General features: G+C 39.4%; 1 protein-coding gene across 3 annotated transcripts in view; it reads left to right on the top strand.

Annotated features, from left to right (window-relative positions):
• The window catches only part of SHF (Src homology 2 domain containing F), a 427,205-nt gene extending 416,097 nt beyond the window's left edge, over nucleotides 1-11,108 (top strand). For all 3 annotated transcript variants that reach the window (XM_069765812.1, XM_069765810.1, XM_069765811.1), the window contains one exon: nucleotides 7,557-11,108. In XM_069765812.1, coding sequence (XP_069621913.1) covers nucleotides 7,557-7,743 — 187 coding nt within the window. In that variant the 3' untranslated portion in view covers nucleotides 7,744-11,108. The remainder of the gene's footprint in view (nucleotides 1-7,556) is intronic.
• Nucleotides 11,109-14,632: the final 3,524 nt, after the last annotated feature.

Raw genomic sequence — 14,632 nt, forward strand, 5'->3', positions numbered from 1 at the left:
TTCTCACCTCGCCGCCACCAAGACAACAAGGGCTTGGTCCTCCTGGATGTGCAAGACACATGAGTGCCTTCTTGCTGCACTACCTGCAACATGACAGTCGGATTATCAGAATCCGAAGTAATGCTGACTACTGGGTTGCTACACTCTTAGATTCCCGGTACAAATGTAAATTTGGCAAAATAATTCCTGCTATAGAAAGGGATTCACTGAAACAAATAGTCCCGAAACCATATTAATCTAATAGTATTACCATGCATAAAATAGCATGTATATGCTGAGTAGCATATCTATCAAAGGCAGCAAACGACTCAGAGCATATCTAGAACAACAGGAGGACAAATGAGTCAAGAAGAACATGCCAATATTAAACGTGAAAAAATCTTTATTAAAGGGAACCTGTCACCCCGTTTTTTCAGATTGAGATATAAATACTGTTAAATAGGGCCTGCGCTGTGCGTTACAATAGTGTATGTAGTGTACCATCTTCCTGGGGCCGCGCATGCGCAGATGGAGTGCTCCGCGGCACGGGGCTTCAGGAAAATGGCCACGGGATGCCACGCGTGCGCAGAAGAGATCGCGGCGGCCATTTTCCCAAAGCCGAGTTTGCATCTCGGCTTTGGGAAAATGGCCGCCGCGATCTCTTCTGCGCACGCGCGGCATCCCGCGGCCATTTTCCTGAAGCCCCGTGCTGCAGAGCACTCCATCTGCGCACGCGTGGCCCCAGGAAGCTGGCCGCCCCCACCGATGACGGGGTAATAGCGCAGATCATGCGCTGCTCCTTCACGTGCGCACAGTGGATTCGTCACTGCGACATGCGCACACCACTACGCCACCAACGGAAAGCTGGGGAAGAAAAGAGCGATGTCACCACGCCCACCTGACCAGACCAGCCTGATTGACAGGCGAAAATGGCGACTTTGGTAATGTATTGCGCAGCATAGGTGGGGAATCAGGGTACACTACATACACTATTGTAACGCTCAGCGCAGGCCCTATTTAACAGTATTTATATCTCAATCTGAAAAAACGGGGTGACAGGTTCCCTTTAAATACAAATGAGATAAAAACAGAACTGTTATAAAACGTATTACAGTTCAACGGGGCAATCAATATATCATTGCTCCGTTGAACTGTAAATATGTTTTATAACAGTTCTGTTTTTATCTCATTTGTATTTAATAAAGATTTTTTCACGTTTGTTTAATATTGGCATGTTCTTCTTGACTCATTTGTCCTCCTGTTGTTCTAGAAGGGGATTCATGCATGCAGGAGTATCAGCAGAGACTGTTACAGAATCTTACATCTACTTTTCCACAAAACACCAGTGGTGCACATAGTGAATCTCTGAGTTCTTCTAACTGGCCAACCGTGGGACTGTCGAGTCATCACTCAAACCGTAACAGTATCATCGTATCTGGTGGTAACAGCAATTTTTTCCAATCGTTTCAACAATTTTTTAGACCATCCTTTGCAAGGCCACAGGAGACAAGAAGTCTGATGCATAGCCAATGCCTAGAGAGGATGGTACCGGAGTATCTCCAAGTTAACATCGATGCCATGACTGTGGAACTGGACCCTTGCTCATTTTGGGCTTCCAATCTGGAAAAATGGCCTGAGCTCACCACTCATGCCTTGGAGATCTTGTCGTGCCCCGCAGCCAGCGTTCTCTCTGAACGTGTGTTCAGCGCTGCTGGTGGTGTGCTAACAGATAAGCGCACACGGCTGTCCAATGAGAATGTAGACAGACTAACGTTCATCAAGATTTTCAAATCCTGGATCCACAAGGACTTTTCTACCCCTGTGTCATTCTGTGGAGACTAAAAGCTTGATGATTTTTGAAAATCACCTCACCAACCATTTTAAGAAATTCTGGGGAAATTGATGCCACTTAAGTGGTGTCTGTGGCCCAATTTTTGGAAAAAAATGGAGACTCTTTTTCGAGTCCCCTTGCTGTGTTTTACATGACGTTGGCATCGTCAATTCCATGTGGGTGGGGTCACTCCCCCCTTTTAACCTTTTGAAACTACATACACTATGGCTTGGGTTAACAGAGAAGGTTAAGTCTGCAGAGCTGTTTACTCATACTATGGTCTGGGTTTCAGATGTCTGCTCCAAAGCTTCAGTGTCTGCTAGTCAGCAGAGTAGCCCACCCATGAAGCAAGCTACACCGCCTGTTTATCTAATTACTAATTTTTAACTGCATCTAGCTCAGGCAATACTTTGGGCCTAGTAGCAGTGTCTGCTACTCAGCAGAGTACCCTATCCATGAAGCAAGCTACACCGCCTTCTTCCTTTCTCAATCTAACCCCTCGGCTCTGGGGTGTCCGCTCTCCCTCCAGCTCTCTTCTTCTCACAGGTGGACTACCATGTGTATTCACACTGTGGCAAATCTTTTGGGCCCAGGCATAAGAAGTCATCGAGGCAATGGATAATATGTGCCCCCTTAGAAACGTCCATGACGACCCATTCGAGAAAGCAACTAAACTTCTCAAATAGTGAGCAGAATATGGAGCACCCCATGGACAAACAGCGAACTATGTAGTATGCTCCTTCACAGAAGCAGCCCAATCGGCGGATACTTTTCTGAGGCATAGGTAGTAACCGGAATGCCCCCTCAATGTCTGTTTTGGCCATTTTGGTGCCCCTTTCTAACTTCTTGACCCACCTGATTGCCTCGTCGAAGGAGGTACAGTATATAGTACTGTACTTGGTTCCGCGTCGATGTTGTCATTTACTGACTTGCCCCTTGGATATGATAAATGGTGGATAAGTCTGAATGTATTGGGTTGCTTTTTTGGCACGACTTCCAACGGGGACACCACTATGTCTTCTAAGGAAAGTGTTCTGAATGGACCCGCCATTCTACCTAAAGATATTTTTTTTTATAAATTTTGTCACGACATCTGGGTTTTGGTAGGCTGATTTTAGATTTTTACTCCAGCCTTTCTTGATTTTAGAAGGGCATGACATATCTGTGTCTCCTCCTACTTTTACTCTTCCACCTCTTTTCTTTTTGCATGACTATATGTACTTGTGACTTTTCCATATGTTTGTTGTGTCTTCTGAGCATTTTGTCAGCTTTTGGACACCTTTTAAGGTGTTTTCTATGTGTTTTCTATGTGTTTGTATGTGTTTGTGTTTGCTTGCCATTGGTTTCAATGGGGTTCGACGGTGTTCGTCGAACGTTCGCCGATCGTTCGTCGAACACGCCCCAATTCCACGAACCGAACTCGAACACTTGGGGGGGTTCAACACAAGTTAGGACCTCAGTTGTGTTGTGCAGAAGTCTGATGGATACACAGCTGATAGTCTTATTGAATAGACTGTTAGAATTTGTATTATGGCTAGAAAAACGCAGCTAAGTAAAGAAAAACAAGTGGCCATCATTACTTTAAGAAATGAAGGTCAGTCAGTCTGAAAAATTGGGTAAACTTTGAAAGTGTCCCCAAGTGTAGTGGCAAAAACCATCAAGCGCTACAAAGAAACTGGCTCACATGAGGACCGTCCCAGGAAAGGAAGACCAAGAGTCACCTCTGCTTCTGAGGATAAGTTTATCCGAGTTACCAGCCTCAGAAATCGCTCAGATTAGAGACCAGGTCAATGCCACACAGAGTTCTAGCAGCAGACGCATCTCTACAACAACTGTTAAGAGGAGACTTTGTGCAGCAGGCCTTCATGGTAAAATAGCTGCTAGGAAACCACTGCTAAGGACAGGCAACAAGCAGAAGAGACTTGTTTGGGCTAAAGAACACGAGGAATGGACATTAAACCAGTGGAAATCTGTGCTTTGGTCTGATGAGTCCAAATTTGAGATCTTTGGTTCCAACCACCGTGTCTTTGTGCGATACAGAAAAGGTGAACGGATGGACTCTACATGCCTGGTTCCCACCGTGAAGCATGGAGGAGGGGGTGTGGAGGTGCTTTGCTGTTGACACTGTTGGAGATTTATTCAAAATTGAAGGCATACTGAACCAGCATAGCTACCACAACATCTTGCAGTGGCATGCTATTCCATCCGGTTTGCGTTTAGTTGGACCATCATTTAATTTTCAACAGGACAATGACCCCAAACACATCTCCTGGCTGTGTAAATGCTATTTGACCAAGAAAGAGAGTAATGGGGTGCTACACCAGTTGACCTGGCCTCCACAGTCACCAGACCTGAACCCAATTGAGATGGTTTGGGGTGAGCTGGGCCGCAGAGTGAAGGCAAAGTGGCCAACAAGTGCTAAGCCTCTCTGGAAACTCCTTCAAGATTGTTGGAATACCATTCCCAGTGACTACCTTTTGAAGCTCATCAAGAGAATGCCAAGATTGTGCAAAGGAGTCATCAAAGCAAAAGTTGGCTTCTTTGAAGAACCTAGAATATAAGACATAATTTCAGTTTTTTCACACTTTTTTGTTAAGTATATAATTCCACATGTGTTAATTCATAGTTTTGATGCCTTCATTGTGAATGTACAATTTTAATAGTCATGAGATTACAGAAAAATCTTTAAATGAGAAGGTGTGTCCAAACTTGGTCTGTCAGGTAGTAATGGCCGAAAGTGTTGACACCCTTGAAATTGTACCAGAACATGTTTTGTTATACGCATGTTTATTTTCTTTGTGTGTTTCGGAACAGCACGAAAAAAAGGGAAAAAGGCAAATTGGACATACTGTAATTTCACACACAGCCCAAAAATGGGTTGTACAAAATTGTTTGCATCTATTTAAAAATGTGAATAAACAACTTTGTTTCAAGCCTGTGATGCTCGTTCAAACCCCCCTGCGGCAAGTAACATGTATGGACAATAGGAAAATCACTCCTGAAACAAAATAAAAATGGGAGAAGTTGACTCAATCTTTGCATTGTGTGCTTGTGTTTGCAACACTAAGCATGGAGACCAGAAAAATGAGAACATAACTGCCTGAGATCCAAAATTGTTGAAAAATATCAACAATCTCAAGGTTACAAGTCCATCTTCAGAGATCTTCATGTTCCTTTGTTCATGCTACCAAAGGACAAAGGATTTTGGGTTGCAATGTAGTGCGGAGTGTTAGAAAGCTGGGTTTGCGTCCTAGTTCATGGGACTTCCACAGGACAATGACCCCAAACAAACTTCAAGAAGCATCCTGAAATGGATGGAAACAAAGCACTTGAGAGTTCTGAAGTGGCCAGCAATGAGTCTGGACCTAAATAACATTGAACACCTGTTGAGAGATCTTAAACTTGCTATGGGGAGAAGGCACCCTTCAAATATGAGAGACATGGAGCAGTTTGCAAAAGAAGAGTGGTCAAAAATTTAATTTGAGAGGTGTGAGAAGCTGTTGATTCTTATAGGAAGCGATTGATTGCAGTTATTTATTCCAAAGGGTGTTCAACCAAATATTACCCGTATATACTCGAGTATAAGCTGACCCGAGTATAAGCTGAGACCCCTAATTTTGCCACCAAAAACTGGGAAAACTTAATGGCTCGAGTATAAGCCTAGGGTGTAAAATTAATTGAGACATCAGTAGAGTAAGTGTTTTTTAATATCCATATTGAATCAGGAGCCCCATATAATGTTCCATACATTTCATGATGGACCCATAAGATGCTCCATATTAAAATATGCCCCTTATAATGCACAAATGTTGATTATGACACCATAAGATTCTCTATAGACACATTTGCCCCATATAATGCTGCACAAATGCTGATTATAGCCCCATAAGATGCTCCATACAGACAGGCTTATACTCGAGTATATATGATAAGTTCAGGGTTCCAACAATTTTGTCCGGCCCATTTTTAGGGTTTAGTGTGAAATTATGTCCGATTTGCCTTTTTTTGTGTTGTTCATATACATACAAAGTAAGTAAACATGTGTATAATAAAACGTGTACTTGCAATAATTTTTTGGGAGAAATACTTCATTTGCTGGAACAATTTTAAGGGTGCCAACACTTTCGGCCTTGACTGTAAATGTGTTTGTCTGCTTGTCATAGTTTACTCTTTATTAGGTAGAAGCTAAGAATTTTTAGTTTCAAATGGGAAAACTGAGAAATTACAATAAATAAATAAAAAGCCATACTCTGGGAAGCATCGGGAATAAAATAAGAGCAAAAACATAAAGGAAATCTGTCACCAGGAAAATCTGCAAGCATGCTATATAGCAGGAAGAGCATAATAGATTGATATACAATTTTGTGAGAAATGATTAAGTATAACTTGTGTTTTTATAATTTGAACTCCTGCTCTTTCTGGGATTTTTGGTCCAGTGGGTCCGATTAGTGATTAACAGTAGTGATGAGCAAGTTGATCGGGTATTCCAAAGCATGCTCGGGTGGTCTCCGAGTATTTGTAACTGCTCGGAGATTTAGTTTTCATCCCCGCAGCTGAATGATTTACAGCTACTAGCCTGCTTTATTACATGTGGGGATTCCCTAGCAAACAGGCAACCACCACATGTCCTCCAGCATAGACTTCTGTGTGTGTCAACCTCACCTCCTCCCTTCTCACACGTTGAGACAGATTTACTATTGGAGTCCAGCTCAACTTTGGACAAAAGTAGGCCTTGGCTTAGCTGATTTGTGGGAAAACATTTGGCCTGAAAGTAAGGCAACCAAGAGAAGGGTTTATGTTAGACATAAGTGTTCGCACAAGTGCCAAATTTATAATCCAGCATGAGCCCCCCTAACAAAATGTGGTGCATTTTCGTACTGCTAGTGTAGGTTTATGCTATTTGTCATACAATATTAGTATATTTGCCTTAATTTCTTTTTACTTTTGCTCGTGTAATGTGTTTTCAACATTACAAGTCTCATATTTGTCATGTTTGTTTAAGTAATAACAGATTCTGCAGTTTCAGATGATGATGATCCAGGGAACTAGTCAGATTGCTCTATGGAGTCGGGAAGGAATTTTTCCCCTAATATGGAGCTATTAATGTCTGCCCCATGGGGCTTTTGCCTTCCTCTGGATCAACATGATAGGCAATAGGTTGAACTTGATAGATTTAAGTCTACCTTCAACCTTAAAACTCTGAAAGTGCGATGTAATAACTACATATGGCGGGGTGGTGGGGTTCTTCTGACAAGTGTACGCATTTTTTTCAAAATAATAAATTTCAAAGTTTATCATTTTTACTGGTTCTAATAATATATAGAAAATGTACAGTAACTGAACTGTTCTTTAATAGGGTAACTGACTGAGATATAAAACCTTTAATAAAATTATCCTCTCTACTGGTCAGTAGAGCACCCTCCATTGAGCCGCTGACTGCCCTCCTTCCTACCGCCATGCTCAGGATTTAAAGTGATATTAATGGCTTTACTTTATATTACAGTTGATTTATAAGATAACATGGGATCGATCTTAGAGTAATTGATTTTAGGAAGGTATATTTAATGTGAATTTGTACTTCTGCATATTGTTTCATAGAGCAAATACCAAAATGTGAAGTTGCATTGTGTTGCTAATCTAAGTGTTCATCATTTTATATCAAACACTAGGCTGGAATTTATGTATGAATTAATATTTTTTAAAATATCCTAAAGTAATATTGTTTTTTTTTTTTTTTTACCATTAGGAGCAACCAAGGATTCATGCACATGAAGCTCTCGCGTACCAAAGAAAATCAGTATGTTCTAGGACAGAACAGCTCACCTTTTGACAGCGTACCAGAAATAATCCACCACTATACCAGCCGCAAGTTACCAATTAAGGGTGCTGAACACATGTCGCTGCTCTACCCAGTTGCAATACGAACATTGTAACAGCAAGCATGTGGATGTATAAGGAACCTAGAATGTCGAAAGGACCGATCAATGAAGTTTGGGTTTTTACTCTTCAGTCTCCCTCAAGCAGTGTCATAACCTGCCATCACCAAAACAACAAATGGAGCGTTAAAGTGTAAAGGAGAAAAAAAATAACATCCATCCTTGATTTTCTAGATTTAATTTTCTTCTCTTTGGTGTAGTGAATGGAAGCTAGAACTCATAGAATGTTTTGTGGCAGTCCTTTCTTTAAGTGGATCTTCTAAAACAAATACTGGCTGCTTTTTTTTTGCTTCTCATAAGTTGCCAAGCAGTAAGAAACTAATAACCCAGCTGAATGGGCACCAACCTGTTCTTATATTTGAGGTCTGGGGCTGTAACGTCCCGAATGTTGCAATACTTCTATAAACAATATGAAATGCTTGTTATTTAAGATAAGAAAATGTATTTCCTGGTATTACTTCTATAACATCGTTATCAATGAGAGATTGAGATGTGAATCCTGGTCTGCAGTGCGTGTGAGCGTGTGTAACGATATCTCATCAAAAGTTCAGCAATACTGTATAATGTTGTCAAGGTGTGAAGAGGCCAAGAGAATGGAGCAGATTGTAGAGCTTTCCTTTTCTTTGGGGCATAAAGAAGGCAATAATAACATAGGTTTATTTTTGTACATCTGGCTCTATTAAGACTTCCAGCATTATCCAGTAGACCATTTTTTTAAAAAGATGTTTCCTTCTGTTCGATTCTGTTTAGCCATCTACTCTAATTAATTTATCTGCAACTTTAAGGGGTTGTCCGAGCTTGTGGTTCCAGTCTGTAATCACGCTTTGTTACTTCAGACTTGTGAACCCTCGCAGCTTGCTCAATGCATGCTGTCAGTACTCATTATGCACAGTGCAGACGGTCAGGATTCGCCCCTGCCGGAAACAGCTGGTCCCGTAACCGCAAGTATGCGATTGGCATACAAGTGAATTAAGCAAGGCCGGATACATCTAGTCAGAATGTGGCTGGAAATATGCAAATCGCATCCTTGCAGTCACATGACTGCCCACTTCAGACACCGGAGAATCCTGACAGCGCACAATGTGCCCACTGTGAGGATTCATAAATCTACAGTCACATAGAGTGACTGCAGACTTGAACCACAAGCCTAGACCACCTCGTTAACATTTTTTAGATCATGCCTTACATTACATTAAAGGGTTATACCTTACCCTAAAAATAACAAAACAAATGTAGCAGATTGGATGGGATAAGAGATAACTACCCTCAGTGATCTCTGGACTCCCAGCGATCAGCAATTTATTTCCTATCCTATGGATAGCGTATAAGTTGTTTTGCAGGGAATAACCCTTTAATATCCATTTTTTTCACCATTTCTGCTACTGGGTATCTCTTTTGATCCCGACACAAATTTCTCTTTTATTTTGGGTAATTATGTGGAACCTACATTAAAATAAAGAAAATTGAATCCAATGAAAAGCAAATGTTTTTCAAGTCTTAAAAAGTGTTCATCTCTAACTTTCGTATAGCTATAACTAATAGGAGATTTCTTCAATTCACTCACTGAAATAAATAATAATGATCAGTAACATTAGATTTTGTTTATTTGAATGTATAATTTGTCATTCTGAAAGATGTATACTAAGCTAATTACATTCTAACTTGTATAAAATATTTTATACAACGACTTAAGAATGTGGAAATGAAGGTAAAAGGAGCAAGATTTGATTATTTAAAATCTGTAAATTTCAAGATTTGATACATTTTAAGATCAATTTCTTAAATGGGTTTCTTCAACAGTTTGGTGGAATATTTCTAGAGCACTTTGCTAATTGGTGACTAAAACATCCATAGACAATTCACAAATGACTAAGTGGATCTGTCACCAGATTTTACATTGCAAATTGTATACTTTATTAAATCTCTTTTATACCCAATGAGACTGGTGTATTTGTTTGAAAATCCAAATCATTATGTCCATATAATCTTTATTGAAAGTTTCCTTGCCTCGTATTAAAATGGTCATTGTAATCTAGAGATCATATAATAATTCTAACATGGATTTTCAAATTAATTTCACTATCCTCACCAGGTATAGGATCTATTTAATAATAAAAAAAATAAAAAATAAAGTAGATTTAAAATATAAGAAATAAAGACAGAATAACTGTAAAACAATTTTCACATATAACTGTATGGAAATTAATTGAGACGGCAGTGTTGGTAAGATTCCATGAAGTGTTGGCTGTGTTGCAAGACTGGTCACAGGTATGACCATCTTAATTTCTTGTCTTCAAATATCCCTTTTTCAAATGCAATTATCCCCTTTGTAAAAAAAAACAAAAAGAAATACTATGCACTGACCTCTCACACCAGCAATCCCAGCATCGTGGCTTGCGCGACATTGTTATGCCACGTCAGCTCCGCAGCCATTCAGCTCCCGCTATTGGGTTGGTGCTCTCTTACCACTTCTGCTTGTTTTGAAGTTCATCCGAAAGTGTGAACCTCAGACAATTGGTAGAAGTGATAGCCCAGCAGTAGTTAGTGACCACTAATTGTCTGCTCAGACGGCAATGTCACGCAAGGCCTGGGAAACTTCATGACAATATCACTGGATCGGTGCTGGTGCCGGAGATGAGTATATAGTGTTTTTTTTGGGGGGGGGATTTTTTTTGAGCAGACTCAGTACACTGTTATCCAATATATATGACCAGCTTTAATTTAGAGCAAATGAACTAATCATTCTACCATTATATTCATAAAATGACCTAGTGCTATTGAATTATGTTTAACAAGTCAAATTGGAAAAATCAAAAACTGCTGTAAATCGACCACACTAGAGTGTTGGATTAAATGTCCACATAACTTACACAGTTTTCTCATTTTTATTTTAGTATGAAATAATTCATATTTCCCTTCTGTCTGTTTTTAAGTGTTTGCTGGAAGCACAGCTGATATTGAAATTGCAAAATGCTGACATATTCCCAGATAAGGAATCTTGCAGTGTCAGCCTTCTGCTTTTTACTATATTGACACATTTGCTCTTACATATTTTTTACGATTTAGGTTATTAATCTCTAACAGCAGAGTGTTCCCTAACATGATGTGTAGCTTCACAGACTTCAGTCGAACCTAGTTGTCATTGCCTATATCTGTCATCTTTAATTTATTTTAGGTTTCCTGTATCTTGTTACCCGATTCACTTATATGTTCAGCGGGTGTAACGTCTGGGTACTTATGCCCGAGGGTTGGAGGAATCTGCTCTTTCTTGCTCTCGTAATGTTTGTGTTTTTACTGCTGTTACAACTTTGCATTTGTGACTTTTGCCTTGTAAAATAAAAACTGTATATTTAATGTAATAATGTTATCGTTAGACTTATTTTATATTCTATTTCCATCAAAGTCCAGACATAGCGCTCATCATGAAAAAAAAAAATATTCGGTGTTAATTTTGAATTATGTTTCGACAAAATATTTGATTCAATGTACATAAAAAGACATAGATGCGAAAGTTAACAAAGATAAGAAATGAGGCCTCTTTCTGGTGATTCACATTACCAACTACACGAGGTTCTAATGTCCAGATCCCATTTACTACATGACTGCATTTTCCCACTATAGTCAGAGATCCCATATTTCTAGGATATGCTATCACTTACTGTTTGTGGGGGTTCTGTGGAGACCCATCAGTAACCATTGAAATTGAAGGTCAAGCAATGCTGTTTCTTGACAGTATTTCTTTGGAATAGGTCTCCTCTCCTCAGGGGCACCATATAGACAGTCATCTGGTAACAACAAACATTTGTATAGTTCTTTTCTCACAATGGATTCAAAGGCCCCGATCCATAAGTGTATTCTTCAGAAATCTCACCTAAAGCATTTTGATAAATCTCAAAAATGAGCATAACTTTGAGGTTGTGCAAAAATGTTGTAACTTTTGGTGTCTTCACACCAGCTCTTCCCAGCTCCACAAAAATGGGTAGATCTGGAGTGGGCAGGAGCAGAACGAGGGGTGTGATGCCACAGCTCGTCTAATTCATGATGAGCTGTGACATACTTTACGTCATAAATCTAACTCCAGTCTCTGTCACATGCCACTTTTCAGACACACATGATTTGTTAAAAGGCTTGCACTTCGTAGTGAATCAGGCTCCTATGACTCCAGCACACCCCCTCATGAAGGCTGGCATAAACATCACTGGTCTTGATTAATCTATTGTACATACACCCTTGTTTGCAATTATTCTTGTGGAAGCCATTATCAAATTAAATATTGTTCAATAATATATATAAATTTGAAGAGAGAGCTCATGGGACCATCGGCATGGAGCTAGGAGAGCTTTTGGCTGACCAGCAGTCATCATCTCCAAGTTCTTTATTACTGACAGATTTTCACATTTCGAGCTGAAGATGACATTTTTCCGAGATTACTTTGAAAGTGTATCTGACAAACAGATGACACCATCGACAAGCTGAGAATGGATTCAAGGATTTTGGAATGCCACCTTGAAATGTGAATTTATTTTAATGATCTCCTGTGAGAGGAAAAGGAAAAGTTGTTGAAAGTTCTCAGGTACTCTGACCTCTCTAAATCTAAAAAGGAATGATGCATTTTAGATTCAGCCTTTGTTTATTGAACTACTTTACTGCAGCAATGAATTCATTTTCAGAAAGCTTTTCAATTTTACTGATGGACAGCAAGGTCAGCAGCCTGATGTCTCTACTTTGCTAACCCACTCATCCGTCTTCAGAAACCTTTCACACACTCTTATATCCCGTAATAGAACTACATGTTTCTAAAGACAGAACTGTTGTAGTATTTTGTTTTTATTTATTCACATGTACAATACCATCCTAGTAATAATAATATAATTTTTTTATGTCACAGAGCAAAATTTAGAGTAGAATGGAAAATAATCCAATTGTAAATGCTTCAGTTTTTCTAGACTACATATAGTCACATATCCACTAGATAGGTCTGGTGCTTACTGTTGCAACCCCAGCCAATAATTCTTTCACTAATGTACCCATTGGATCAATGACCCATATGTATGTGAGTAGCCAAATTGTACCTTTGCATACACACCCGTGTGGAAAATACAATCAATCTTGTTGGGATACAAAATGTTCTTTAACACCAGGTAAAAACAAATCCATATTTCATTAGTTTTTAATATGTGTATTAAGAATATGTTTGCTTGCTTGCACTACAGTTACTTGTGTTGGTCAGTTTTTGGGCTCATACCCATCACCATAAAAAAAGGTCCGATTTCGCTTCAGAAAAGTGGGATGAGTGTCATACAAGAATCATGCGATTTTCATGAGTATAATCCAAACAATCCAATTTTTAACACCTAGCATCCAATTTAGATCTGATTTACATGCGAATGCGATCTGATTGCATAGCGATTTTAACATGATTAGATAGATATACAGATTGATAGAAACAGAGATGTAAACATGTAAATGAGATACGCAATGAGTGCTTTGTGTGTGTAGTTTACTGTACATGTTTTTATTACCTTTTTGTAATGGTGTGGGATCCCCAGAAGAGTTATTAGCCAGCAGAGGGAAAGTAGACAGCTGGGGCAGATATTTATAGCCAGGGAAGGGGTAACACCCTTGGAGTTTCCTACACTATTAATATCAGCTCACAGCTGTATAATTAGCCTTTCCTAGTTATTAAAATGGGGGACCACCCCAAAAAAATGATGTACAGTCCATCTATAATTAATATCCAGCCAAGGCTAGGCAGACACCTGTGGGCTGATATTATTAGCCTAGGAAGGAGCCATGGATATTTGCCCCCTCCCAGACTAAAAACATCAACTCTCAGCTGCCCCAGAAAGGAGCATCAATGGGATGCCCTAATTCTGGCACTTAGCCTTAGCCTTCTTTCCTTGGTACAGAGGCAAGTGAGGTGATGGGGCATTGATGTCATCTTTGTATTGTCAGGTGTCATCAAGCCCAGATGTTAGTCATGAAGAGATGTCTATAAGATGCCCCCATTACTAGCCCCATAGTGGTATTGTGTAAAAAACACACCCAGAAAAAAGTACTTTAATTGAAATAGTGACACAGACTCCTTTAACGAATCTAAATTAAATGAAACCAGTTATACTCACCTCAATGCCCAATCCATTGAAGCCAATATCCTCTGTAAAAGAATTAAAATAATAAACAACCATATTCCTCACCTGTTTGACGAGAAGATAATCCAAGTGTCCTGCAACAAGTCTACCTCTGATACATCTTGATGGCAGGCTGAATTGTCTCATGATGCAATTATAGAGCCTGCCATCCAGCAGATACACTGAGCTGCACATGATTGCTCAGCTCATATCCAGGTTCATAGGTTCATATCCAATGAGTATATGCTAAGCAGATAACCTAAATTGGTATAGTTACTAAATATGGATATATTATGAATAAAGAGAACCCTATCAGTTATGGGAACATTGCATGAAGTAACAGTAGATTAACTTATGAATTTCTACTGAATACACAGTACTATGCAAACATTTAGGTATGTGTGGAAGAAATGCAAAGTGAGAATGATTTCAAAGATCAAAGTGTTAATAGTTTATTTTTAACAACTCACAAAATTCAGTGAATAAATTAGAGAAATTTAAATCAAATCAATATTTTCTTGACCACTCTTTGCCTTCAAATTAGCATGAATTCTACTAAATACACTTCCACTCAGATTTTGAAAGCACTTGGCAGAGAGGTTGTTCCAAACATCTTGGAGAACTGGCCACAAATCTCTTTTAGTTGTAAGTTTGTGCAAATTCTTCTATCTCTGTGTGTAGTACCAGACAGATTCAATGATTGTGACATCAGGACTCTGTGTGGCCATACCAGCACTTTCTTAACCCCTTGTTTT

Source organism: Ranitomeya imitator, chromosome 4, assembly GCF_032444005.1.
Source record: "Ranitomeya imitator isolate aRanImi1 chromosome 4, aRanImi1.pri, whole genome shotgun sequence".
Lineage (NCBI taxonomy): Eukaryota > Metazoa > Chordata > Amphibia > Anura > Dendrobatidae > Ranitomeya > Ranitomeya imitator.